This window comes from Petromyzon marinus, chromosome 56 (assembly GCF_048934315.1).
Source record: "Petromyzon marinus isolate PM22_M1 ecotype Great Lakes invasive population chromosome 56, UKy_Petmar_22M1.pri1.0, whole genome shotgun sequence".
Lineage (NCBI taxonomy): Eukaryota > Metazoa > Chordata > Hyperoartia > Petromyzontiformes > Petromyzontidae > Petromyzon > Petromyzon marinus.
Genome location: NC_133722.1, coordinates 10,380,520 through 10,408,260, shown reverse-complemented (window position 1 = coordinate 10,408,260; position 27,741 = coordinate 10,380,520). Strand labels below are relative to the sequence as shown.

The following is a 27,741-nucleotide window of genomic DNA, read 5'->3' as shown; positions in this document are numbered from 1 at the left end:
GTGTACGTGTGTACGTGCGTGTGCGCGTGTGTGTCTACGTGTGTACGTGCGCGTGTGCGTGTGTGTGTATGTGTGTACGTGCGTGTGTGTGTGTCTACGTGTGTACGTGCGTGTGTGTGTGTACGTGTGTACGTGCGTGTGTGTGTGTGCGTGCGTGTGCGTGTGTGTGCACATGTGTGTGTGTGGGGAGCGGTGGCATAGCGGTTAGCGCGCTGCATTATGAACCCGGCGACTCGAGTTTGATTTTTCGCTGATGGCCAACGCCGGTGACGATTATCTGATCCAGTCCCGGGCTTCCTCTAGATCGACTCAGCCTCAAATGAGTAGCTGGTGCGGTGTGTAAAAAACGCCACTGTGGAGACAAAGGCGGCCGGGCGTGGTGCTGGCCACCCACTCCCTCGTGTGCTGTGCCGGCCTTCATGGGTGCTCGCTAACAGCACTTGCCCCTACAGTCTGTTAAGGCTACACGGGGGACCTTTGTCTTTGTGTGTGCTCAGGTCCGGCGGGCGATCGGAGATTTTGGTGTCGCCATCGCAATCATTGCCATGGTGCTCATCTCTCTCGCGGTGAAAACCACTTACCTGCAGGTGAGCGTGGGTGAGGTGAGGGTGAGCGTGGGTGAGCGTGGGTGAGGTGAGGGTGAGCGTGGGTGAGGTGAGGGTGAGCGTGGGTGAGCGTGGGTGAGCGTGGGTGAGCGTGGGTGAGGTGAGGGTGAGGTGAGGGTGAGGTGAGGGTGAGGTGAGGGTGAGCGTGAGTGAGCGTGGGTGAGGTGAGGGTGAGCGTGGGTGAGCGTAGGTGAGCGTGGGTGAGGTGAGGGTGAGCGTGGGTGAGGTGAGCGTGAGCGTGGGTGAGCGTGGGTGAGCGTGGGTGAGGTGAGGGTGAGCGTGGGTGAGGTGAGGGTGATTGTGGGTGAGCGTGGGTGAGGTGAGCGTGGATGAGACCTCTTCTCTCCTCCTAGAGCCAGGGACATCAGAACACCGAACGAGTGAGCGCTCGATCAGACGTGGACAATCGAGTGAACAGTCGATCAAGCGAGTGGTCGTGTGAGTGATCAAGTTAATAAACAGTCAATTGAATGAACCATCGAGTGAGCGAACGAGCAAATAAATGATGGAGCGAGCGAATGAAGGATCGAGTGAGCGAATGAGCAAATTAACGATTGAGTTAATTGAACGATCGAGTGAGCGAATGAACGATCGTGCGAGCAAATGAACGAATGGACAGTCAACCTAGCAAATAAACGATCGAGCGAGTGAATGAACGATCGAGCGAGCAAACAAGTGATTGAACGATCGAGGGAGCGAATGAACAATTGAGCGAGTGAATGCGCAATCGAGGGAGCAAACGAGTGAATGAATGAACGAGCGAGCGAATGAACGATCGAGCGAGCAAATGAACGAATGGACAGTCAACCTAGCAAATAAACGATCGAGCGAGCGAATGAACGATCGAGCGAGCAGACAACTTATTGAACGATCGAGGGAGCGAATGAACAATTGAGCGAGTGAATGCGCAACCGAGGGAGCAAACGAGTGAATGAATGAACGAGCGAGCAGGCGAATGAATGGTTGAGCGAGCGAGCGAATGAATGGTTGAGCGAGCGAGCGAATGAATGGTTGAGCGAGCGAGCGAATGAATGGTTGAGCGAGCGAGCGAACGAATGGTTGAGCGAGCGAGCGAGCGAACAGCCTCCGATCGTTCGTACCCCCGCCCCCTCCGCTTGTGCCACGCGGCGCGAGCAGAAGCTGGTGGTGCCGAGCGGCGTGTCGCTGTCGGAGCCGAGTCAGCGCGGCTGGTTCATCAGCCCCGCGGGTCCCTCCGGCCGGCCCTTCCCCGTGTGGATGATGTTCGCGGCCGTCATCCCCGGCGCGCTCGTCCTCATCCTCGTCTTCATGGAGACGCAGATCACCACGTGGGACCCACCGCCACCCTCCTCCACCCACCCACCTCGTCGTGTTCACTCGCGGCTGACAATGGCCGGCTGCCGTCATTCATCATCCCGTGTCACTTCTTCAGCTGCCTTCCCATTTGGTTGATCGGTGACCGACTCCGTGTCCAGTCACCGACCACCAAGCGCCACCACCCCCACCGTGCCCTTGACACCACCAGCACCTTGCTGACGGCACCATTACCACCACCACCATGACACCACCACCATGACACCACCACCATGACACCACCACCACCATGACACCACCACCATGACACCACCACCACCACCACCGTATTGACACCACCACCATGACACCACCACCATGACACCACCACCACCGTATTGACACCACCACCATGACACCACCACCACCACCATGACACCACCACCACCACCATGACACCACCACTATGACACCACCACCGTAATGACACCACCACCACCATGACACCACTACCACCACCACCATGACACCACCACCACCATGACACCACCACCATATTGACACCACCACCACCCTCCTGTTGACCCCCACCTCCTCTGCCCCCCGCCCCCCCCAGGCTGATCCTGGCTAAGAAGGAGCGCCGACTGGTCAAGGGCTCGGGCTTCCACCTCGACCTGCTGCTCATCGCGCTCATGGGCGGCGTGAGCGCGCTGCTGGGCCTGCCGTGGCTCACGGCCGCCACGGTGCGCTCCGTGAGCCACGCCAACGCGCTCACCGTCATGAGCCGGGCCACGGCGCCCGGGGAGCGTCCACGCACCGAGCGCGTCTTGGAGCAGCGCCTCACCGCACTCGCCGTCGCCCTGCTCGTCGGTGAGGGCCGCGGGCCGGGCGTGGTGGGGATGGTGGTGTTGGTGGTGTTGGTGGTGATAGTGGTGGTGGTGGTGGTGGTGATGGTGGTGGTGGTGGTGATGGTGGTGGTGATGGTGATGGTGCTGGTGGTGATGGTGGTGGTGATGGTGGTGGTGGTGGTGGTGATAGTGGTGGTGGTGGTGGTGATGGTGGTGGTGGTGGTGATGGTGGTGGTGGTGATGGTGGGGATGTTGGTGATAGTGGTGGTGGTGGTGGTGGTGGTGATGATAGTGGTGGTGGTGGTGGTGGTAGTGGTGGTGGTGATGGTGGTGTTGGTGGTGGGGATGGTGGGGATGGTGATGGTCGTGATGGTGATGGCATGATGGTGGTGACAGTGGTGGTGGTGATAGTGGTGATAGTGGTGGTGATAGTGGTGATGATGGTGGTGATAGTGGCGGTGATGGTGGTGATAGTGGTGGTGATGGTGGTGGTGGTGGTGATGATGGTGGTAGTGGTGATGGTCGTGATGGTGGTGGTGATGATGGTAGTAGTGGTGATGGTGATGGTCGTTATGGTGGTGATGGTGGTGGTGGTGATGATGGTGGTAGTGGTGATGGTGATTATGGTGGTGATAGTGGTGGTGATGGTGGTGTTGGTGGTGGTGGTGATGGTGGTGGTGGTGGTGATGGTGGGGATGGTGGTGATAGTGGTGGTGATGATGGTCGTGATGGTGGTGATAGTGGTGGTGGTGGTGGTGATGATGGTGGTGTTGGTGGTGGTGATGGTGATGGTCGTGATGGTGATGGTCATGATGGTGGTGACAGTGGTGGTGGTGATAGTGGTGATAGTGGTGATAGTGGTGGTGATGGTGGTGGTGGTGATGATGGTGGTAGTGGTGATAGTGGTGGTAGTGATGGTCATGATGGTGGTGACAGTGGTGGTGGTGATAGTGGTGATAGTGGTGATAGTGGTGGTGGTGGTGGTGATGATGATGGTGGTAGTGGTGATAGTGGTGGTAGTGATGGTTATGATGGTGGTGACAGTGGTGGTGGTGATAGTGGTGGTGATGATGGTCGTGATGGTGATGGTCGTGATGGTGGTGATAGTGGTGGTGATGATGGTCGTGATAGTGGTGTTGGTGTTGGTGGTGGTGATGGTCATGATGGTGGTGATAGTGGTGTTGGTGTTGGTGGTGGTGATGGTCATGATGGTGGTGATGATGGTGATGATGGTGGTGATAGTGGTGGTTATGGTGATGATGGTGGTGTTGGTGGTGGTGGTGGTGATGATGGTGGTAGTGGTGATGATGGTGGTGATAGTGGTGGTGGTGGTGGTGATGATGGTGGTAGTGGTGATGGTGATGATGGTGGTGATAGTGGTGGTGATGGTGGTCGTGATGGTGGTGATAGTGTTGATGGTGATGATGGTGGTAGTGGTGATGGTGATGATGGTGGTGATAGTGGTGGTGATAGTGGTGGTGATGATGGTGGTACTGGTGATGGTGATGATGGTGGTGATAGTGGTGGTGATAGTGGTGGTAGTGGTGGTGATGATGGTGGTGTTGGTGGTGTTGGTGATGGTGGTGGTGGTGATGGTGGTGGTGATAGTGGTGGTTATGATGGTGGTGATAGTGGTGTTGGTGATGGTGGTGGTGGAGGGTGGTGGTGGAGTGCCGTGAAAGTGTCTGAAATGTTCATTTGGACGTTTCAGACACTTTCCGAACCTAACCATCGCTGCATCCGTGTGTGTCCATGTGTCTGCGCGTGCTTGTGCGTCCGTTTGGCTGTGTGTCCGTGCGTCCGTGCATGCGCGTGTGTGTGTGCACGTGTCCGTGTCTGTGCACGTGTCCGTGTGTCCGTGCGTCCGTGTGTCCGTGCGTCCGTGCGTGTGCCCGCGTGCCCGCGTGTCCGCGTGTCCGCGTGCCCGCGTGTCCACGTGCCCGCGCGTGGCGCAGGCCTCTCGGTGGTGCTGGGCGACGTGCTGAGCCACATCCCGCTGGCCGTGCTGTTCGGCGTCTTCCTCTACATGGGCGTCACGTCGCTGAGCGGCGTGCGCATGGTGGAGCGCATGCTGCTCGCTCTCAAGCCCACCAAGTACCACCCGGAGCGCCGATACGTCACCGCGGTACCAACGCAGCGCTTGCCCCCAAGGGGTCTGTTTCATGGCTACGCGGGGGGGTCTTTGCCTGCCTGCACGTGAACGTCTGTGCGTGTGTGTGTGCGTGCGTGTGTGTGCGTGCGTGTGTGTGTGTGTGTGGTGTGTGGGTGTGCGTGTGTGTGTGTTCACGAGTGTGGAGCGGTGGTGTAGTGGTTAACGCTACGCTGCGCTATGGGAGCAAACGAGTTTGATTCCCGCTCACGGCCAACAGCGCCAGTGACGATTATCTGAACCGGTCCTGGGCCTCCCTTAGGTCTACTCAGCCTCAAATGAGTACCTGGTGCGGTGTGTCGTGAACATCGCCACTGGGGAGACAAAGGCGGTCGGGCGTGGTGCTGGCCACCCACCCCCTCGTGCGCCGTGTCGGCCTTTATAGGTGGTGCTGCTCGCTCACGGCACTCGCCCCGACAGTCTGTCGCAGGCTACACAGGTGACCTTTGTCTTGGTGTTCACGTGTGCCCGCAGGTGAAGACATGGCGTATGAACATGTTCACCGCCATCCAGGTAAAGCGGCGCGCGTTGCTGAGCGCTGGCGTCGCTCGCTGCCTCACCGCTACACGGGACCGGCCTCTAGAAAGAGGAAACGGAACTCCGTTGTTGCATTTTCTTTGGGTCTCTCGGTAAAGTCACGTGGATAGGTTCAAATAAAATAACAAAAAACGACGACGTTTCCATGGCAACACGAGCGGTCGTCATCAGCCCCACCCAGGTGGGAACGGCGAGGCAGAATATTCTTAGTTATTTCGGTAAAGTCACCACGTAGAAGGGAAATAATAAAATAATAAATATAAAACATAATAAAATTCTCACGACGTTTCGGCCACAACGTAAGCGGCCGTCCTCAGGTGAAGAACAGAGCTGTCGGAAAGCCTCTGGCAGAACATGAAAGTTTAAGTGTAAGTCGAACTTCTTTCGCACCGTACACAGCCAACCGTGCTAATCGGAGTTGCGAGGGAAGGTGGTGGTGGTGGTGGTGATGGTGTTAGAGTGATGGTGATGGTGGTGTGTTAGAGGGAAGGTGGTAGTGATGGTGATGGTGTTAGAGGGAAGGTGATGGTGGTGGTGGTGGTGTTAGAGGGATGGTGATGGTGGTGTGTTAGAGGGAAGGTGATGGTGATGGTGTGTTAGAGGGTAGGTGATGGTGATGGTGTTAGAGGGAAGGTGATGGTGATGGTGTGTTAGAGGGTAGGTGGTGGTAGTGATGGTGATGGTGTGTTAGAGGGTAGGTGGTGGTAGTGATGGTGATGGTGTGTTAGAGGGTAGGTGGTGGTAGTGATGGTGTTGTGTTAGAGGGAAGGTGATGGTGATGGTGGTGTGTTAGAGGGTAGGTGGTAGTGATGGTGATGGTGTGTTAGAGGGTAGGTGGTGGTAGTGATGGTGGTGTGTTAGAGGAAAGGTGATGGTGATGGTGGTGTGTTAGAGGGTAGATGGTAGTGATGGTGATGGTGTGTTAGAGGGAAGGTGGTAGTGATGGTGATGGTGGTGTGTTAGAGGGTAGGTGGTAGTGATGGTGATGGTGTGTTAGAGGGAAGGTGGTAGTGATGGTGATGGTGGTGTGTTAGAGGGTAGGTGGTAGTGATGGTGATGGTGTGTTAGAGGGTAGGTGGTGGTAGTGATGGTGGTATGTTAGAGGGAAGGTGATGGTGATGGTGGTGTGTTAGAGGGTAGGTGGTAGTGATGGTGATGGTGTGTTAGAGGGTAGGTGGTGGTAGTGATGGTGGTGTGTTAGAGGAAGGTGATGTTGATGGTGGTGTGTTAGAGGGTAGGTGGTAGTGATGGTGATGGTGTGTTAGAGGGTAGGTGGTGGTAGTGATGGTGGTGTGTTAGAGGGAGGTGATGTGATGGTGGTGTGTTAGAGTAGTGGTATGATAGTGATTGTGTGTTAGAGGGTAGGTGTAGTGATGGTGATGGTGTGTTAGAGGGTAGGTGGTAGTGATGGTGATGTTGTGTTAGAGGGTAGGTGGTAGTGATGGTGATGGTGTGTTAGAGGGAAGGTGGTAGTGATGGTGATGGTGTTAGAGGGAAGGTGATGGTGATGGTGTGTTAGAGGGTAGGTGGTAGTGATGGTGATGGTGTGTTAGAGGGAAGGTGGTAGTGATGGTGATGGTGGTGTGTTAGAGGGTAGGTGGTAGTGATGGTGATGGTGTGTTAGAGGGAAGGTGGTAGTGATGGTGATGGTGGTGTGTTAGAGGGTAGGTGGTAGTGATGGTGATGGTGTGTTAGAGGGTAGGTGGTGGTAGTGATGGTGGTATGTTAGAGGAAGGTGATGGTGATGGTGGTGTGTTAGAGGGTAGGTGGTAGTGATGGTGATGGTGTGTTAGAGGGTAGGTGGTGGTAGTGATGGTGTGTGTTAGAGGAAGGTGATGGTGATGGTGGTGTGTTAGAGGTAGGTGGTAGTGATGGTGATGGTGTGTTAGAGGGTAGGTGGTGGTAGTGATGGTGGTGTGTTAGAGGGAGGTGATGGTGATGGTGGTGTGTTAGAGGGTAGGTGGTAGTGATAGTGATGGTGTGTTAGAGGGTAGGTGGTAGTGATGGTGATGGTTGTTAGAGGGTAGGTGGTAGTGATGGTGATGTTGTGTTAGAGGGTAGGTGGTAGTGATGGTGATGGTGTGTTAGAGGGAAGGTGGTAGTGATGGTGATGGTGTTAGAGGGAAGGTGATGGTGATGGTGTGTTAGAGGGTAGGTGGTAGTGATGGTGATGGTGTGTTAGAGGGAAGGTGGTAGTGATGGTGATGGTGGTGTGTTAGAGGGTAGGTGGTAGTGATGGTGATGGTGTGTTAGAGGGAAGGTGGTAGTGATGGTGATGGTGGTGTGTTAGAGGGTAGGTGGTAGTGATAGTGATGCTGTGTTAGAGGGTAGGTGGTGGTAGTGATGGTGGTGTGTTAGAGGGAAGGTGATGGTGATTTTGGTGTGTTAGAGGGTAGGTGGTAGTGATAGTGATGGTGTGTTAGAGGGTAGGTGGTGGTAGTGATGGTGGTGTGTTAGAGGAAGGTGATGGTGATGGCGGTGTGTTAGAGGGTAGGTGGTAGTGATGGTGATGGTGTGTTAGAGGGTAGGTGGTGGTAGTGATGGTGGTGTATTAGAGGGAAGGTGATGGTGGTGTGTTAGAGGGTAGGTGGTAGTGATAGTGATGGTGTGTTAGAGGGTAGGTGGTAGTGATGGTGATGGTGTGTTAGAGGGTAGGTGTTAGTGATGGTGATGGTGTGTTAGAGGGGCAGGTGGTAGTGATGGTGATGGTGTGTTAGAGGAAGGTGGTAGTGATGGTGATGGTGTTAGAGGGAAGGAGATGGTGATGGTGTGTTAGAGGGTAGGTGTAGTGATGGTGATGGTGTGTTAGAGGGTAGGTGGTAGTGATGGTGATGGTGTGTTAGAGGGTAGGTGGTAGTGATGGTGATGGTGTGTTAGAGGGAAGGTGGTAGTGATGGTGATGGTGTTAGAGGGAAGGTGATGGTGATGGTGTGTTAGAGGGAAGGTGGTAGTGATGGTGATGGTGTTAGAGGGAAGGTGATGGTGTGTTAGAGGGTAGGTGGTAGTGATGGTGATGGTGTGTTAGAGGGTAGGTGGTAGTGATGGTGATGGTGTGTTAGAGGGAAGGTGGTAGTGATGGTGTTAGAGGGAAGGTGATGGTGTGTTAGAGGGTAGGTGGTAGTGATGGTGATGGTATGTTAGAGGGTAGGTGGTAGTGATGGTGATGGTGTGTTAGAGGGTAGGTGGTAGTGATGGTGATGGTGTGTTAGAGGGAAGGTGGTAGTGATGGTGATGGTGTTAGAGGGAAGGTGATGGTGATGGTGTGTTAGAGGGTAGGTGGTAGTGATGGTGATGGTGTGTTAGAGGGTAGGTGGTAGTGATGGTGATGGTGTGTTAGAGGGTAGGTGGTAGTGATGGTGATGGTGTGTTAGAGGGTAGGTGGTATATATATATGTGTACGTCAAACTTCTTTCGCTCCATACGTACCCCACCGTGTGGAGGAAGGACAACAAACTTAACATACCAATATGGCGAGGGAAGAGTGAGGGGTAAGGTCACTGCTAACACGCAGGTGTAAAGAGGGGGGGGGGGGGGCATGTAACGAACCAGAGGCAACTTCCACTTGCGCGCTGACGCTGGCGCTGCGCCCAGGTGCTGCTGTTGGCCGTGCTGTGGGCCGTGCAGCTCACCCCGGCCGCGCTCGCCTTCCCCTTCCTGCTCATCCTCACCGTGCCCTGCCGCTGGCTCCTCCTGCCGCGCATCTTCTCCGCCAAGGAGCTGCAAGCGGTGAGGCTCTCCTCGTCTCTCAAATGTATCCTGGTGTCTCCCCTTGTCTCCCCGTGTGTCCCCCATCTCTCCCAGTGTCTCCCCTTGTCTCTTAGTGTGTCTCCATCTCTCCCAGTGTCTCCCCGTGTGTCCCAATCTCTCCGCTTGTCTCCCCGTGTGTCTCCATCTCTCCCAGTGTCTCCCCGTGTGTCTCCATCTCTCCCAGTGTCTCCCCGTGTGTCCCAATCTCTCCGCTTGTTTCCCCGTGTGTCTCCATCTCTCCCAGTGTCTCTCAATTTATCCTGGTCTCTCCCCGTGTGTCCCCATCTCTCCCAGTGTCTCCCCGTGTGTCTCCATCTCTCCCAGTGTCTCTCAATGTATTCCAGTCTCTCCCCGTGTGTCTCCATCTCTCCCTTTGTCTCCCCGTGTGTCCCCATCTCTCCCCTTGTCTCCCCGTGTGTCTCCATCTCCCAGTGTCTCCCCGTGTGTCCCCATCTCTCCCAGTGTCTCCCCGTGTGTCTCCATCTCCCAGTGTCTCCCCGTGTGTCTCCATCTCTCCCAGTGTCTCCCCGTGTGTCCCCATCTCTCCCCTTGTCTCTCCGTGTGTCTCCATCTCCCAGTGTCTCCCCGTGTGTCCCCATCTCTCCCAGTGTCTCTCAATGTATCCCAGTCTCTCCCCGTGTGTCCCCATCTCTCCCAGTGTCTCCTGGTCTCTCCCATCTCTCCCCTTGTCTCCCGGTCTCTTTCCATACCTCTCCACATCTCCCCGTGTCTGCAGGCCTCTTCCCACGTCTCTCCATCATCCAGCAGTGGAATTATTAAGAGCTGTAAATTAAACTCGGGTTTGTTTTTTTGTTTATTTTTATCTCAGTTGTGAAGCACAGTAACCACAGGTCCATAACCCCAAACAGCCAGCAGGAGAACAGCGCACGTGTGCTTTAGTTGAACGAGGTTATTGATTATAAGAGCATGGGGGAGGAAAGAGGTGACGGTGATGATGGGAGGAGGGAATTCCCAAGTGGAGTGAGGTGACCTGCAGTGTGGTGAGTGGGTGGGTGAGTGGTAGGGTGAGTAGGTGGCTGGATGAGTGAGTGGTAGGGTGAGTGAGGGGTTAGATGAGTGAGTGGGTGAGTGATAGGACGAGTGGATAGGTGGGTGGGTGGGTTGGTGAGTGAGTGGGTAGGTAAATTAATGAGTTGTGAGTGACTGGGTAAGTTAATGAGTGTTGAGTGAGTGGGTAGGTAAGTTAATGAGTGGTGGGTGAGTGAGTGGGTAGGTAAGTTAATGAGTGGTGGGTGAGTGAGTGGGTGGGTGAGTGTTTGTTGTAACCTGCAGTGTGGTGAGTTTGTGGGCGAGTGGGTGAGTAAGTTAGTGGGTGAGTGGGTGGATGAGTGAATGGTGTTGGGATGTGCAGTGTGGTTGATGGTGCTGGTTCAACACAGTAACCATGGCAGTAGCGATAGCAGAGTGATAAGGAGGCGACTGACTGCCAGTGAGCGGGAAGATGCTATACCAGTTGAGCGTGTTGTTGTTGTTATCCCCATCACTCACCACATTGCCTTCCCTCTCTTCTCCATCTCCCTCCTCTTGCCACCCCCCCCCCCCCCTCTAGCTGGACGGAGAGGAGAGTGAGCCGACGTTTAACGAGGAGGAGGGGCAGGACGAGTACGACGAGCTGGCCATGCCCGTGTGACCTCGGTCGCTCGGCAACCCCCCGCACCCCACCCCTCATCTATCGCCATGGCAACCGAGGCATCCTTGGTTATGGACCTATGTGGACACTGATGGATATGGGGGGTGGGGTGGGGGAGGGCGTGGGGGGGGGTGGGGAGAGAGGTGGGGTGTTGGTATGGAGGAAGACGCTCAACGAGGGGACAACATCGCGCCCGGTCTTCACTCCGCACGTGGGAATTCCCTCCCGCCGGCCGCCTTCGCCGTCCGCCTCGCATCGACGCTGGGCTGCGCACGCCAACCACGGCATCGCCAGCGCACACACGCGGCGCCCGTCACCCCCTCGCCCTCCAGCCCTCGCCAGCCCTCGTGCCCCCGAGGGGAGGCCCGCAGCAGAGGCGGAGCCACGTGCAGTCGTGCGGCCTGAGCCACCACGTGGCGTGCGAGGGACGGTGATGGCATGCGGAGGCCTTTATCCAGCAGTGGACAGACCATGGCTTAAGATGATGATGATGATGGTCAGCGTGATGATGATGATGGTGATGGTGACGTCTTCATCCGGCAGTGGACAGACCGTGGCTCGTGATGATGATTGTTATTATGATGATGGCGATGTCTTGATCCTGCAGTGAACAGCCCATGGCTTATGATGAAGATGATATGATGATCAGCGTGATGATGATGGTGACGTCTTCATCCGGCAGTGGACAGACCGTGGCTCGTGATGATGCGTGACAATAAGTACATTGATAATCTTCTATGACTTGAACGTCACGTGCCATGGCTGTCACTGACTCGTGCTCACAAGACCGATTAATCGGTGCAAATTCAGCGATGTATGCGTACATTTTAGCAAACCATTATTATAATGACTGCCGAGAAAACGGCCCCATTGTTTTGTACGTGTTGAAGTTTTAACTTGTGACTGCATCTCTCTCACTCAGCCACGCAGCTGAAGTAATGTACCCTCCATTGCGTGAAACGGGTGGTTAACTCATTCACCGTTAATAAGGGGCGGGTATGCTGCTCTCATTAACGTCGCCACTGTACCAGGGATTGAACCTCGTGCCGCTGTTGTTCTCCGTGCGTTATGTTGGAAGCCGCATCGCTGGTGTCCGTCACTCAAACGGGTGTTGAACTCTGCCCTCCACATTCACTGAACCAGGAGTTGAACTCATCACTCTGCCACTGAACAAGATAACCCATCACTCGTCAAACAGAAAAACTCAAGGGCAGCCATTGACGGATATGTGGACCACGGACAACACCGTCTATTGACATCAGTACCACGGACAGCACCCTCCCTATTGATATCAGTTCCACAGACAGCGCCCTCCCTATTGACCTCAGTACCACGGACAGCACCCTCCCTATTGATATCAGTACCACGGACAGCGCCCTCCCTATTGATATCAGTACCACAGACAGTGCCCTCCCTATTGACATCAGTACCACGGACAGCGCCCTCCCTATTGATATCAGTGCCACGGACAGCGCCCTCCCTATTGATATCAGTACCACGGACAGCACCCTCCCTATTGACATCAGTACCACGGACAGCGCCCTCCCTATTGATATCAGTACCACGGACAGCGCCCTCCCTATTGATATCAGTACCACGGACAGCACCCTCCCTATTGACATCAGTACCGCGGACAGCACCCTCCCTATTGATATCAGTACCACAGACAGTGCCCTCCCTATTGACATCAGTACCACGGACAGCACCCTCCCTATTGATATCAGTACCACGGACAGCGCCCTCTCTATTGATATCAGTACCATGGACAGCGCCCTCTCTATTGATATCAGTACCATGGACAGCGCCCTCCCTATTGATATCAGTACTACGGACAGCGCCCTCCATATTGATATCAGTGCCACGGACAGCGCCCTCCCTATTGATATCAGTATCACGGACAGCGCCCTCTCCATTGATATCAGTACCACGGACAGCGCCCTCCCTATTGATATCAGTACCACGGACAGCGCCCTCCCTATTGATATCAGTACCACGGACAGCGCCCTCTCTATTGATATCAGTACCAAGGACAGCGCCCTCTCTATTGATATCAGTGCCACGGACAGCGCCCTCTCTATTGATATCAGTACCACGGACAGCGCCCTCTCTATTGATATCAGTTCCACGGACAGCACCCTCCCTATTGATATCAGTGCCACGGACAGCGCCCTCTCTATTGATATCAGTACCACGGACAGCGCCCTCTCTATTGATATCAGTGCCACGGACAGCGCCTTCTCTATTGATATCAGTGCCACGGACAGCGCCCTCTCTATTGATATCAGTGCCACGGACAGCGCCCTCTCTATTGATATCAGTGCCACGGACAGCGCCCTCTGTATTGATATCAGTGCCACGGACAGCGCCCTCTCTATTGACATTAACACCAGGGACAGCGCCCTCTCCACATTACCGCATCCTCCGATCAGTACAATGTACAGCTCCCTCTCTCCATCACCGCATACTCCGATCAGTACAATGGACAGCTCCCTATATATTACCGTGTACTCCGATCAGCACCACATACAGCTCCCTCTCTACATTACCGTGTACGCCTATAAGCACCACGGACAGCTCCCTTGTTATTGAGATGAGCACCCTATTGTGACGAATGCTTAATCACTGAGAGCATGGCCGGTGCTGGCTGCTTGGTGAACCACGCCACTTCGTGCTCGCTCTCGCACAGACATCACTGGTCAGCAATTGGCCTCGGTGGAGCGTCTGCGTCCACGCGCATTTCAAGATTTTGTCTCCGTCTTCGAAACCCTCTCTCTCTCTGTGTGCGCGTGTGTACATATGTACAGAATATAAATGCCTTCTTTAAACGGCCCCGGCTTTGGCTTGGTTATTTGAGTACTGCCGCGTGTATATTAGCCGTGGTGGTACGCGCCCGTCTGTTGCTGCGGGTAGGATGCTAAATGGCCCGCGGCGCCATCCGCGAGACGCTGGGCTTGTTGCGTGCCGGCAGTCACGGTCTAAATTTAACCAAAGTTGCACAATTGCACCGCATATTACTCAGTTGGGATTGTGCACAAAGCAATCGTCGATTCCCGCACCCCTCCCCACCGCTACTGCGGACAAGCTGAGGCTTGCCTGAGGAAATCAGCAAATGTTGAATGGTATTTTGCAAGGGATCATCGTCATGCAAACACTTGTGTTTACATGTTGTGTTCGCCATTTCTCCACCCCTTTATATCCCCCACTCGGAGCCTCCAGAGCCCCCCTTAAGCCCCCCCCCCATTAATTTACGGGCTCCAGCCATGATCCACTCAACTCCCCCGCGTTGCTCCTCCAGAGCCCCCCTTAAGCCCCCCTCCTCCCACCCGCCCATGGCTTCGCTCCGAAGATACCCAACCGCCTGTGTGGTTTAAATGCATGACGTCACGATCGCCTCCATGACCATGACGTAATTGCGGAGGTTATGAGCGTGACGTCATCGAATCGCTGACAACGCTGTTCGCGTAGCGGCTGGCACGGTGCTCCATCCACTGCTGGATGGGTACTTGGAGGTGAGATTCTTGGGTTTTACACGAGTCTCAGGTGCCCTAAGGAATCGCGGCATTCGTCTTTCTCTTATGTGATGTTTAGTTTAGTTTCTGTGCAGCTTTACGTTTAATAGTTGTTATTATTATCACACTGCCCTCTGCTGGCCACGCCGGGCACTTGGGCTGGTTGAGTGGGGTGTCGCGACAGCCCATTGTTGGTACGGCACTGCGCTCCAACGTCCACGCTGCCCCCGAGTCTCCACCAGTCCGAACCTCGCCACCGTGGTGGTGAAGCATGGTCGACCGACCCACCGACGCCGCACATCCCCCTTCATCCAGCAGTGGGTCGACAAAGGGGGTTGTGTCACATTAAACAGCACCGCCGCTGCGGGAAACAGTCGTGCCATGAAGAAGAACCGTAGCCCGAAACCTCGCCTATTATACACTTGTTTATAAAGGCAACACACACCCACACACACGCGCACACAAAGTGTCTTTATTGACGAATGCGTTGATATTTGTGTTCTATTGTTTGGGAGGGTGGGTGGAAATTATCGGGGGATGGGTGGGTGGGCTTTGGAGGGGAGGAGGAAATGGGGGGGAGAGGGGGAGGGGCTCTCCAGCCCGATATTACCCAGCAGCAGCATTTGCTTCAGCAATCCGGAAACCGGTTTGGACCACCTGGGGGTCTCATCAGCAGATCCAGGCCGGTGCGGCGGGGTTGAAGGAGGGGTAGAGGGGGAGATTGGAGGGGAGGGGGAGATTGGAGGGGAGGGGGAGATTGAAGGGGGGGGGGAGATTGGAGGGGGGGGGGAGATTGGAGGGGGGGGGGAGATTGGAGGGGGGGGGGAGATTGGAGGGGGGGGGAGATTGGAGGGGGGGGGGAGATTGGAGGGGGGGGGGGAGATTGGAGGGGGGGGGGAGATTGGAGGGGGGGGAGATTGGAGGGGGGGGGAGATTGGAGGGGGGGGAGATTGGAGGGGGGGGGGAGATTGGAGGGGGGGAGATTGGAGGGGGGGGAGATTGGAGGGGGGGGGAGATTGGAGGGGGGGGAGATTGGAAGAGGGGGAGATTGGAGGGGGGGGGAGATTGGAGGGGGGGGGAGATTGGAGGGGGGGGGAGATTGGAGGGGGGGGGAGATTGGAGGGGGGGGGAGATTGGAGGGGGGGGGAGATTGGAGGGGGGGGAGATTGGAGGGGGGGGGAGATTGGAGGGGGGGGAGATTGGAGGGGGGGGGGGGAGATTGGAGGGGGGGGAGATTGGAGGGGGGGAGATTGGAGGGGGGGGAGATTGGAGGGGGGGGAGATTGGAGAGGGGGGGGGGAGATTGGAGGGGGGGGGAGATTGGAGGGGGGGGAGATTGGAGGGGGGGAGATTGGAGGGGGGGGGAGATTGGAGGGGGGGGAGATTGGAGGGGGAGATTGGAGGGGGGGGGGAGACTGGAGGGGGGGGGGAGACTGGAGGGGGGGGGGGAGATTGGAGGTGAGGGCTGAGTGGAGGAGAAAGTGGATTGAGGGGAGGGGCTGACTTTCTGGGGAGCGGCAGCCACGGGTAGAGGAAGAGAGGGAGGGTAGAGAGAGGGGGGGAGGGAGAGGGGGGAAGGGAGAGGGGGGGAGGGGAGGGAGAGGGGGGGAGGGGAGGGAGAGGGGGGGAGGGGAGGGAGAGGGGGGGAGGGGAGGGAGAGGGGGGGAGGGAGAGGGGGGGAGGGGAGGGAGGGGGGAGGGAGAGGGGGGGAGGGGAGGGAGAGGGGGGAGGGAGAGGGGGGGGGAGGGAGGGGGGGAGGGAGAGGGGGGGAGGGGAGGGAGAGGGGGGGAGGGGAGGGAGAGGGGGGGAGGGGAGGGAGAGGGGGGGAGGGGGGAGAGAGAGAGAGGGGGAGGGGAGGGAGAGGGGGAGAGGGGAGGGAGAGGGGGGGAGGGGAGGGAGAGGGGGGGAGGGGAGGGAGAGGGGGGGAGGGGAGGGGAGGGAGAGGGGGGAGGGGAGGGGAGGGAGAGGGGGGGAGGGGAGGGAGAGGGGGGGAGGGGAGGGGAGGGAGAGGGGGGGAGGGGAGGGAGAGGGGGGGAGGGGAGGGAGAGGGGGGAGGGGAGGGAGAGGGGGGGAGGGGAGGGAGAGGGGGGGAGGGGAGGGAGAGGGGGGGAGGGGAGGGAGGGAGGGGGGGAGGGGAGGGAGGGGGGGGAGGGGGGGAGGGGAGGGAGGGGGGGGAGGGGAGGGAGGGGAGGGAGGGGGGGGAGGGGAGGGAGGGGGGGAGGGGAGGGGGGGGGGGAGGGGAGGGAGCGGGGGGAGGGGAGGGAGGGGGGGGAGGGGAGGGAGGGGGGGGAGAGGAGGGAGGGGGGGGAGGGGGAGGGAGGGGGGGGAGGGAGGGGGGGGGGGGGGAGGGAGGGGGGGGGAGGGGAGGGGGGAGGGGGGGAGGGGAGCACGCCTTCCCACACTCTGATGTGCGAGTGGGATTTAAAGAGCACCATGTGTGTAATCAACTCTGCTCCCCCCTGTAGTAGAAGTTGGAGTGCCCTCATGTGCAGTAAAACCTGACTAATTCGGAGCAGAGCCTCCAACTTACCCCAAAGTCCAGCTTACTCGTGTCAAGCTTCGTGAGGGTTAACTGAAGTCCAAACGTGCAAAGCACAGGCACTCGCACAAGTGCACCCAACAAGACCGGTATGGAACATGGTGGATGGGGGGTTACATAAAGCAAAGCATTAAAAAAACGAACTGATGAACGAAGCAAAGTTCCGAGTACACCGAGCATCGTCTTGCTTCCTCTGATCGTAAAAAAAGAGAGAGGGGAGGGGAGAGGGAAGAGAGAGGGAGGGGGGAGAGGGGGAGGGGAGAGGGGAGAGAGAGAGAGGGAGGGGAGAGGGAAAAGGGGAGAGAGAGAGGGTGGGGAGAGGGAGAGAGGGAGGGGAGAGGGAGAGTGACGCTGGAGCAGTGAAATCAGCCGGCGCGCAGCGGGTGCTGGGGGCGAGATCGTCCCACGGGTAACGTTGTTGGGGAGGATGCCTTCTTCATCCAGCAGTGGAGTGGCCACCGCCGCTGCGATTGATGATGGGAGGAGGCTTGGGGGCGGCCTTCATCCAGCGGTGGATTGACCATGGCTGCTGATATGAAATCGCGAACGGCTTGATGTTGTTTGTGTGCGTCACGACACAAGTGGGGGCCGTCATTGTAGTCGCGTTCGCCTCTCGTCGCGGTATACAGCCTGCAGCCACAAGCTCCCATCACTGTCACTCCACTGCTGGATGAAGACCTCACCCTCACGCGGACACACACGCACTCACGCGCGACACGCACGCACGCACGCGCGCGCACGCACGCGCGCGCACACACGCACGCACGCACACACACGCACGCACACACACGCGGACAGACACGCGCACGTTCGCACGCACACACGCGCGCACACACACGCGGACCACCTCCCCATGCCGCGTTGTGGGTCACGTGCGATCGACTCGCCATCCTTCCCCGCCGCCGCCGCCGCCACCCACCGAGGCTGATTGCCGCGTGAGCGCTCTTCTTGTTCCCGTCTCTGGATCGACGTCGACGACCATGGCTGCTTCGTCATCTCTCTCTCTCTCTGTTGTTGTGTTGTTGTTGTTGCTGTGCCCCGTGTACGCCTTGCCTGTTGAGGTGTGTGGGGGGAGCTGGGTTCGTAGGTGGTGGTGGTGGTGGTGGTGATGACTCTTGGGGGGGGAGGGAAATTGTGGGGGTGTTGGTGGGGGGTATTGTTGGGGGGAATTGGGGGGGGGCATTGGTGGGGGGAATTGGGGGGGGGCATTGGTGGGAGGGGTTGGTTTGGGACTCGGGTGGTGGTGGTGTGGTCGCACCACGTGACCCAGACCCGATCCCGTCACCGCCGCTGCTGAGTCGTCTTCACGGGGACGATGCCGCATCATAGGGGGCGCCAGGGTGGGTGGGTGAGAGCACGGGTAATAGGGTGGGAGCACGGGTAATAGGGTTGGAGTCGCGGGTAATAGGGTTGGAGCACGGGTAATAGGGTTGGAGTCGCGGGTAATAGGGTTGGAGGAGCGGGTAATAGGGTTGGAGGAGCGGGCAATAGGGTTGGAGGAGCGGGTAATAGGGTTGGAGGAGCGGGTAATAGGGTTGGAGGAGCGGGTAATAGGGTTGGAGGAGCGGGTAATAGGGTTGGATCGCAGGTAATAGGGTTGGAGTCGCGGGTAATAGGGTGGGAGCACGGGTAATAGGGTTGGAGTCGCGGGTAATAGGGTGGGAGCACGGGTAATAGGGTGAGAGCACGGGTAATAGGGTGGGAGTCGCGGGTAATAGGGTGGGAGTCGCGGGTAATAGGGTTGGAGGAGCGGGTAATAGGGTTGGAGGAGCGGGTAATAGGGTTGGATCGCAGGTAATAGGGTTGGAGTCGCGGGTAATAGGGTGGGAGCACGGGTAATAGGGTTGGAGTCGCGGGTAATAGGGTTGGAGCACGGGTAATAGGGTTGGAGTCGCGGGTAATAGGGTGGGAGCACGGGTAATAGGGTTGGAGTCGCGGGTAATAGGGTGGGAGCACGGGTAATAGGGTTGGAGTCGCGGGTAATAGAGTTGGAGGAGCGGGTAATAGGGTTGGAGGAGCGGGTAATAGGGTTGGATCGCAGGTAATAAGGTTGGAGTCGCGGGTAATAGGGTGGGAGCACGGGTAATAGGGTTGGAGTCGCGGGTAATAGGGTGGGAGCACGGGTAATAGGGTGAGAGCACGGGTAATAGGGTGGGAGTCGCGGGTAATAGGGTTGGAGGAGCGGGTAATAGGGTTGGAGGAGCGGGTAATAGGGTTGGATCGCAGGTAATAGGGTTGGAGTCGCGGGTAATAGGGTGGGAGCACGGGTAATAGGGTTGGAGTCGCGGGTAATAGGGTTGGAGCACGGGTAATAGGGTTGGAGTCGCGGGTAATAGGGTGGGAGCACGGGTAATAGGGTTGGAGTCGCGGGTAATAGGGTGGGAGCACGGGTAATAGGGTTGGAGTCGCGGGTAATAGAGTTGGAGGAGCGGGTAATAGGGTTGGAGGAGCGGGTAATAGGGTTGAATCGCAGGTAATAAGGTTGGAGTCGCGGGTAATAGGGTGGGAGCACGGGTAATAGGGTTGGAGTCGCGGGTAATAGGGTGGGAGCACGGGTAATAGGGTTGGAGTCGCGGGTAATAGGGTTGGATCGCAGGTAATAGGGTTGGAGGAGCGGGTGATAGGGTTGGAGGAGCGGGTAATAGGGTTGGAGGAGCGGGTAATAGGGTTGGAGGAGCGGGTAATAGGGTTGGAGGAGCGGGTAATAGGGTTGGAGGAGCGGATGATAGGGTTGGAGGAGCGGGTAATAGGGTTGGAGGAGCGGGTAATAGGGTTGGAGGAGCGGGTAATAGGGTTGGAGGAGCGGGTAATAGGGTTGGAGGAGCGGGTAATAGGGTTGGAGGAGCGGGTAATAGGGTTGGAGGAGCGGGTAATAGGGTTGGAGTCGCGGGTAATAGGGTGGGAGCACGGGTAATAGGGTTGGAGTCGCGGGTAATAGGGTGGGAGCACGGGTAATAGGGTTGGAGTCGCGGGTAATAGGGTGGGAGCACGGGTAATAGGGTTGGAGTCGCGGGTAATAGGGTTGGATTGCAGGTAATAGGGTTGGAGGAGCGGGTAATAGGGTTGGAGGAGCGGGTAATAGGGTTGGAGGAGCGGGTAATAGGGTTGGAGGAGCGGGTAATAGGGTTGGAGGAGCGGGTAATAGGGTTAGAGGAGCGGGTAATAGGGTTGGAGGAGCGGGTAATAGGGTTGGAGGAGCGGGTAATAGGGTTGGAGGAGCGGGTAATAGGGTTGGAGGAGCGGGTAATAGGGTTGGAGGAGCGGGTAATAGGGTTGGAGGAGCGGGTAATAGGGTTGGAGGAGCGGGTAATAGGGTTGGAGGAGCGGGTAATAGGGTTGGAGGAGCGGGTAATAGGGTTGGAGGAGCGGGTAATAGGGTTGGAGGAGCGGGTAATAGGGTTGGAGGAGCGGGTAATAGGGTTGGAGGAGCGGGTAATAGGGTTGGAGGAGCGGGTAATAGGGTTGGAGGAGCGGGTAATAGGGTTGGAGGAGCGGGTAATAGGGTTGGAGGAGCGGGTAATAGGGTTGGAGGAGCGGGTAATAGGGTTGGAGGAGCGGGTAATAGGGTTGGAGGAGCGGGTAATAGGGTTGGAGGAGCGGGTAATAGGGTTGGAGGAGCGGGTAATAGGGTTGGAGGAGCGGGTAATAGGGTTGGAGGAGCGGGTAATAGGGTTGGAGGAGCGGGTAATAGGGTTGGAGGAGCGGGTAATAGGGTTGGAGGAGCGGGTAATAGGGTTGGAGGAGCGGGTAATAGGGTTGGAGGAGCGGGTAATAGGGTTGGAGGAGCGGGTAATAGGGTTGGAGGAGCGGGTAATAGGGTTGGAGGAGCGGGTAATAGGGTTGGAGGAGCGTGTAATAGGGTTGGAGGAGCGGGTAATAGGGTTGGAGGAGCGGGTAATAGGGTTGGAGGAGCGGGTAATAGGGTTGGAGGAGCGGGTAATAGGGTTGGAGGAGCGGGTAATAGGGTTGGAGGAGCGGGCAATAGGGTTGGAGGAGCGGGCAATAGGGTTGGAGGAGCGGGTAATAGGGTTGGAGGAGCGGGTAATAGGGTTGGAGGAGCGGGTAATAGGGTTGGAGGAGCGGGTAATAGGGTTGGAGGAGCGGGTAATAGGGTTGGAGGAGCGGGTAATAGGGTTTGAGGAGCGGGTAATAGGGTTGGAGGAGCGGGTAATAGGGTTGGAGGAGCGGGTAATAGGGTTGGAGGAGCGGGCAATAGGGTTGGAGGAGCGGGCAATAGGGTTGGAGGAGCGGCTAATAGGGTTGGAGGAGCGGGTAATAGGGTTGGAGGAGCGGGTAATAGGGTTGGAGGAGCGGGTAATAGGATTGGAGGAGCGGGTAATAGGGTTGGAGGAGCGGGTAATAGGGTTGGAGGAGCGGGTAATAGGGTTGGAGGAGCGGGTAATAGGGTTGGAGGAGCGGGTAATAGGGTTGGAGGAGCGAGTGGGGCGATGTCGCTGCCGCTAGTGGTGGTGGCGCGGCTGTCGGAGCTGGAACTGTCGGAAGGTGCGAGGCGAGCGGGCGTGACTGCGTGTGTGACTACGGTGTGTGACTACGGTGTGTGACTACGGTGTGTGACTACGGTGTGTGTGTGTACGGTGTGTGACCACGGTGTGTGTGTGTGTGTACGGTGTGTGACCACGGTGTGTGTGTGTGTGTGTACGGTGTGTGTGTGTACGGTGTGTGTGTGACTACGGTGTGTGACTACGGTGTGTGACTACGGTGTGTGACTACGGTGTGTGTGTGTACGGTGTTTGTGTACGGTGTGTGTGTACTGTGTGTGTGTGACTACGGTGTGTGACTACGGTGTGTGTGTGTGTACGGTGTGTGACTACGGTGTGTGTGTGTGTACGGTGTGTGACTACTGTGTGTGTGTGTACGGTGTGTGACTACGGTGTGTGTGTGTACGGTGTGTGTGTACGGTGTGTGTGTGACTACGGTGTGTGTACGGTGTGTGTGTGACTACGGTGTGTGACTACGGTGTGTGTACGGTGTGTGTGTGTACGGTGTTTGTGTACGGTGTGTGTGTGTGTGTACTGTGTGTGTGTGACTACGGTGTGTGTGTGTGTGTACGGTGTGTGTGTACGGTGTGTGTGTGTGACTACGGTGTGTGACTACGGTGTGTGTACGGTGTGTGACTGCGGTGTGTGTGTGTGACTACGGTGTGTGTTACTACGGTGTGTGTTACTACGGTGTGTGTGACTAGGGTGTGTGTGACTAGGGTGTGACTACGGTGTGTGACTACGGTGTGTGTACGGTGTGTGACTGCGGTGTGTGTGTGTGACTACGGTGTGTGTTACTACGGTGTGTGTGACTACGGTGTGTGTTACTACGGTGTGTGTGACTAGGGTGTGTGTGACTAGGGTGTGACTACGGTGTGTGTGTGTGACTACGGTGTGTGTACGGTGTGTGTGTGACTACGGTGTATGTGTGTGACTACGGTGTGTGTACGGTGTGTGTATGGTGTGTGTACGGTGTGTGTGTGTGACTACGGGGTGTGTGTGTGACTACGATGTGTGTGTGTGTGACTACGGTGTGTGTACGGTGTGTGTGTGTGACTACGGGGTGTGTGTGTACGGGGTGTGTGTGTGTGACTACGGTGTGTGACTACGGTGTGTGTGTGTGTACGGGGTGTGTGTGTGTGTACGGGGAGTGTGTGCGTGTCTACGGGGTGTGTGTGTGTGTACGGGGTGTGTGTGTGTGTACGAGGTGTGTGTGCGTCTATTGGGGTGGTATGGGGAGCGGTGGCGTATCGGGTTAGCGCGCTGCGCTACGCGCCCGGCGATATGGTGCACGTATGGTGCACGTATGGTGCAAGTATATGGTGCGGTATGTAAACATCGCCACTCGGGAGACAAAGGCGACCGGGCGTGGTGCTGTCCACCCACCACCCTCGTGTGCCGAGCCGGCCTTCACATGATGCTACTCGCTAACAGCACTTGCCCCAACAGTCTGTTAAGCCCATACCGGGGAACTTTGTCTGTAGTGGTGGTTGTGCTCCACGTGACTGCCTGTGGAGCCATAGCAGTGAGGGTTGATGGATCACCGCATGAATGTCGTGAAGCTCCCTTTCCTGTCAGTGGGCATTGAGGAGGTACCACCTTGTCCTGGCGAGCCAGGAGAAGGTGGTACAGCAAACATGTGACCCATCTGTCTGGGGCAGAGCGGTGACCTGGGGCAGAGCGGTGGTGTCCTTTAATCATTTTCAGGGGGGGGGCGGACGAGGGGGGGCACTTTCGCCGATAAGAAATCACCAGTGTGAGGCCCGCCATACATTTGAAACCATTGTTGGGTTTGACAGCAGCACCATGATGGCAATGATGGGGTGTTGTGATGAGGATGGGGGTGTTGTGATGAGGATGGGGGTGTTGTGATGATGATGGGGGTGTTGTTGTGATGATGATGATGGGGGTGTTGTTGTGATGATGATGGGGGTGTTGTTGTGATGATGATGGGGGGTGTTTTCACTCTCTGTGTGTCGTCAAGGACCGCCAGTGTCCCGCGGGCCCTGCAGTGAAGGACGCTGGGATAGAGCGTTGCCCCCTGGCACGCACGCGTTGCTATTCCTCCACGTGCTCCGGTTTGCCTCCCACGTCTATGAACACGCATTAATTGTCCGAGGACACCGTGATGTGCAGAGGACCGGCAGAGCTTGGGCAATCGCTGGCAGTAGCGCCGGCACCTCGTCACGTGGTTGCTGCTGTTGTAGTTGCTGGCTTCCAGCTCCTCGTCCATGGATCCTCCTCTCTATTGGAGAGCGAGCGAATACAGTCTGCAATAGGGCTGTTTCAGATGAGATCGCGTAAATGCAAGTGTGTCGTTAAAACCGCCACAATGCGACACAGCCATCTCTGCCTCTACACCTGATGATGCTATTTGTAATTACTGGCGGAGCATCGTTACTCGAATTGTAAATGTTGTGGGTTTTACTCTCCAACACACCGGTGTGCTGTACTAGTAACACATTGGCAAACCTTACTAATTTCCTATAAACCTATTATTTCACCAGGTAACCCCCACTGAGATATGTAGCTATTTTGCAGAAGTGGCCTGGCCACAAATGATAGCTCAACGAAGTGGCTTATCACGTGAAATGTATAACAGCGAAATACTCTAAACGCGTGACGTCGATTCTAAATATGGAGAAAAGACCCGGAGGGAAATCCACGCGACCACGGGGAGAGAGAGAGAGAGAGACGCAAATTCCAAATATACAGCAGGCGTCAAGGTCGAGAATGAACCCACGACCTCCTGCATACCAGGCGAGGGAGTTAACATCTCGCAAACCGTGGCGCCCAGGGGAGTCTCGGAGCCATCTACATCTCAACACATTTGAGAGGGGCACCCCCAGTGGCAGTGCTCCCTGTGCGGCACAAGGTGACTCAGCGCCTGAACAGCAACATGAGCAATAGAAGTCATCGTGAGCCCCCTCATGCAGCTGGGTTCCCTCGTGGGGTGGGATGGGGTGGCCTGGGGTGGCGTGGCCTGGGGTGGGGTGGTATGGGGGTGGCCTGGGGTGGCCTGGGATGGCATGGCGTAGTTGTGGGGTGGCCTGGGGTGGCCTGGGGTGGCCTGGGGTGGCGTGGGGTGGCCTGGGATGGGGTGGCCTGGGATGGGGTGGCCTGGGGTGGCCTGGGGTGGGGTGGCCTGGGGTGGCCTGGGGTGGAGTGGCGTGGCGTGGCGTGGGGTCGGGCGGCGCTGTGCTGAGTGAGCTAATGCGGGATTATCCCAAGCTTAGGCGCATGGCTTCTACCTCGCACGCAGCGATCGCCACACGGGGCGGCAGCAGAGAAACTGGGATGCCCATCGCACACACAACAACAACAACCGCCATTCGCCACTAAGTGGCGGTGACGTAACTACGACGCTTGTGCCAGGCTATGTGCACGTTGAGGCCACGTGAAGTGTCGAACGCCCGAAGTGTCGAACGCCCGCTGGCAAGAGGTCACGGGGCAGACCCAGGTGCCACGGGTCGACTGACTGAGACGACTGACTGATGCACCACCTGTGCCCTCCTGTGCCAACTTGCTGTGCTTTAGCCACCCGGCGCTCCGCTCGTTGTTATGAGCGTCGCTCCGCTCGTTGTTGTGAGCGTCGCTCCGCTCGTTGTTGTGAGCGTCGCTCCGCTCGTTGTTGTGAGCGTCGCTCCGCTCGTTGTTGTGAGCGTCGCTCCGCTCGTTGTTGTGAGCGTCGCTCCTCTGCCCTCTGTTGTTGCTGGAGGGCGACTGCCTCCAACTGCTTAACAGTAGCAGCAGCGTCCTTCACGAGCTTCCTCCACAAAGGTCGATCTTGACACCGCCAGTACCAGTTATCGGTAAGTCCACTCTGGTCTCCATCTCTTCTCTAGCCCGTGCCGCGCCAATTTAACCCCCTAAATCCGGCCAAACAAAAACTGTTTGGGCATGCGGTGGCTGGGCATGTGGGCTACATGACCCAGCCAACGCAACCTTGCCTGCCGGAGGAGCTCACCAATGGGACTTTGTCCAGATCTTTCAAGGATTTGTGAGCTCCTCACACAATCCAGCCTGGTTGAACCCAGGATGGATCGTAGGGAGGCCAGCCTAAATGTTTCTAACCGGCGAAGATGTTCCATTAGGGGGGTCCACGTTTCGCAAGTGTCGAGAAGTTAGGGAATGACTGTGGCCGAGAAGACCTGAAGCTTCGTGCGGAGTGACAGACCAGGTAGCTTCCACACAGCGTTATGCAACCGATGAAAATATATTGCCGCTCGACTGATTCGGAGTGAGACCTCTGCTGTCAAACCGGAGCCGGTTATGAGAACACTGCCGAGGTATGGGAAACTCTCCACTCTCTCCACAACTGCCCCATCACCGATTGGGAGTTGTGGGGGTGGAGTGTCCGATGGTACAAAATACCCAGGCAGGTGCTTAGTTTTGGTGGGGCTGATGGTAAGGCCCCACCTCTTAGTGGCAAGCTCCAGGTTAAGCAGCAGCGCCTCCAACTCGTCCTCTGAGTGAGCAGCAATTACCAGATCATCGGCATACATAATAACATGGTTGAGCAATAGGGAGCCATCCCTTGACCGTACCCGGGCATCGATCAGCCTCCCATTATATCTGTACCAGATGGAAATTCCTCTGGTACAGCTATTGAAGGCTTCACGAACTACGTGGTCGAAATATATGTTAAATAATGTGGGAGCCAGAGGACATCCCTGTCGCACCCCAAGGTGAACAGGGAATGGCTCCGACTCCCGGCCACCTAGTTTTACTTGGGGCCACTCACCATCATGAAGGTCCTTAATGATCGTGAGCAGCGGATCAGGGACTCCGAAAGCACGAAGAACAACCCAGAGCCCAGGCCTACTGATGGTATCATAGGCCTTGACCAGGTCAATAAAGTAGAGATGTAGGTCTTGTTGGAATTCCCTACACCTCTGCTGTAGCAGACCAACAGAAAATATGGCATCTGTGCAGGACCGCCCTTTCCTAAAACCGCATTGGGGCTCTGCAAGCCTCTCCTCAGCGTGCCTGGCAAGGCGATGTTGAATAATCTTTGCCAGGACCTTTCCCGGCACACTGAGGAGTGAGATGCCCCTGTAGTTTTTACAGTCTGTGTGGTCCCCCTTCTTAAAGAGGGGGACCACCAGGGCATCCTCCCAATCCTTCGGAACCCATCCAGTGGTCCATACTGTTTTTAGGATATCATGTAGAGGAGTCTGTGCACAAACGCCACCCTCCCTCAGCATTTCGCTTGGGAGATCATCTCTGCCCAGTGCCTTTCCTGGTCTCAGATTCCGGATCGCCTTCAGTACTTCCTCAACAAATGGCACTTCAGCCAGCCACTCAAAAGGGGTGACTTCTTCCAATATTTGAGGCACAGCAGCCTCAGCAGGGTCATCCCCACTTTGTCCCATGATGTTTTTCAAGCTGAGGGATTTCCCCTCCCCCAGGACCTCACAGAAATGCTCAGCAAATCTGCAAACCGGGGAGTCGGAGATTGGATCACCGTTCTTTCCCCTAATGATGGTAATAGGTGTGGCGCTGCAAGTTACTTTTTTGATGAAAGAGCAATTAAAGAGCGATTTGTGATCGCGGGCCACTGAGGCAGACTCTATCTCCTCAGCAACCACCACCCATCCTTGCAGCGCCTCACGGCTCTCCGAACCTCCGAGCGAAGGCTGCGGTAAGCCTCTTCATTCTCCGACGTGGGATGCTGTAGCCGATGAGAGTGGGCCTGGCCCCTTTTCTCAGCCAGCCTGAACACCTCCTCCGTCAGCCAGGGTCTCTGGGGCGGTCTGGACCATGTCCCCAAAGCAGACATTGCAGCTGCATGAGGGGGGGTGGTGGTGGTGGTGGTGGGGGGTGGTGGTTGTGGTGGTGGTGGTGGGGGGTGGTGGTGGTTGTGGTGGTGGTGGGGGGTGATGGTGGGGGGGGGTGTGGTTGTTGTAGTGGTGGGTGGTGGTGGGGGGGGGTGGTGGTGATGGTGGGGGGGGGTGGTGGTGATGGTGGGGGGGGGGTCGTGGTGGTGGGTGGAGTTTCTTGGGTTGGACGTACAAACGATTGAATGATCCTTCGCGTGCGTGGAATTTTAACGACCCCCCCCTTACCCCCCCCCTCATCCCCCCCCTCATCCCCCCCTTACCCCCCCCTCATCCCCCCCTTATTCCTTCCTCGCCCCCCCCCCCACATAATTCCCCATGAATCAGTGGAATTCCTTCGCGAGTATGAGGCCGTGACTTCACAGCTAAGTTGTTTGGCTAATTCAAATTTTTTTTGTTCATTACGTAACGGGACTTTGCGGAATTGACGGCGTTGGTGAAATGATAAAATGTGAGCAACCTGCAAATCAAGGCGCGCGTCTCGATGTAATCCACGGCGGCCGATGGCAGTAGCCGCGCGCTGGGCTCGTGATCCACAGGGGCGGC

At 56.9% G+C, this 27,741-nt stretch overlaps 2 protein-coding genes across 4 annotated transcripts in view; both read left to right on the top strand.

Annotated features, from left to right (window-relative positions):
- LOC116954669 (anion exchange protein 2-like) overlaps positions 1 to 13,637 on the top strand; it is a 62,218-nt gene extending 48,581 nt beyond the window's left edge. For all 3 annotated transcript variants that reach the window (XM_076052562.1, XM_076052563.1, XM_076052564.1), the window contains 7 exons: positions 498 to 587; positions 1,743 to 1,912; positions 2,494 to 2,747; positions 4,681 to 4,850; positions 5,349 to 5,387; positions 9,003 to 9,137; positions 10,729 to 13,637. In XM_076052562.1, coding sequence (XP_075908677.1) covers positions 498 to 587; positions 1,743 to 1,912; positions 2,494 to 2,747; positions 4,681 to 4,850; positions 5,349 to 5,387; positions 9,003 to 9,137; positions 10,729 to 10,809 — 939 coding nt within the window. In that variant the 3' untranslated portion in view covers positions 10,810 to 13,637. The remainder of the gene's footprint in view (positions 1 to 497; positions 588 to 1,742; positions 1,913 to 2,493; positions 2,748 to 4,680; positions 4,851 to 5,348; positions 5,388 to 9,002; positions 9,138 to 10,728) is intronic.
- Positions 13,638 to 21,304: 7,667 nt separating this feature from the next.
- Positions 21,305 to 27,741, top strand: part of LOC116937444 (disco-interacting protein 2 homolog C-like) — a 60,945-nt gene continuing 54,508 nt past the window's right edge. The window contains exon 1 of the mRNA XM_076052429.1: positions 21,305 to 21,359. Coding sequence (XP_075908544.1) covers positions 21,305 to 21,359 — 55 coding nt within the window. The remainder of the gene's footprint in view (positions 21,360 to 27,741) is intronic.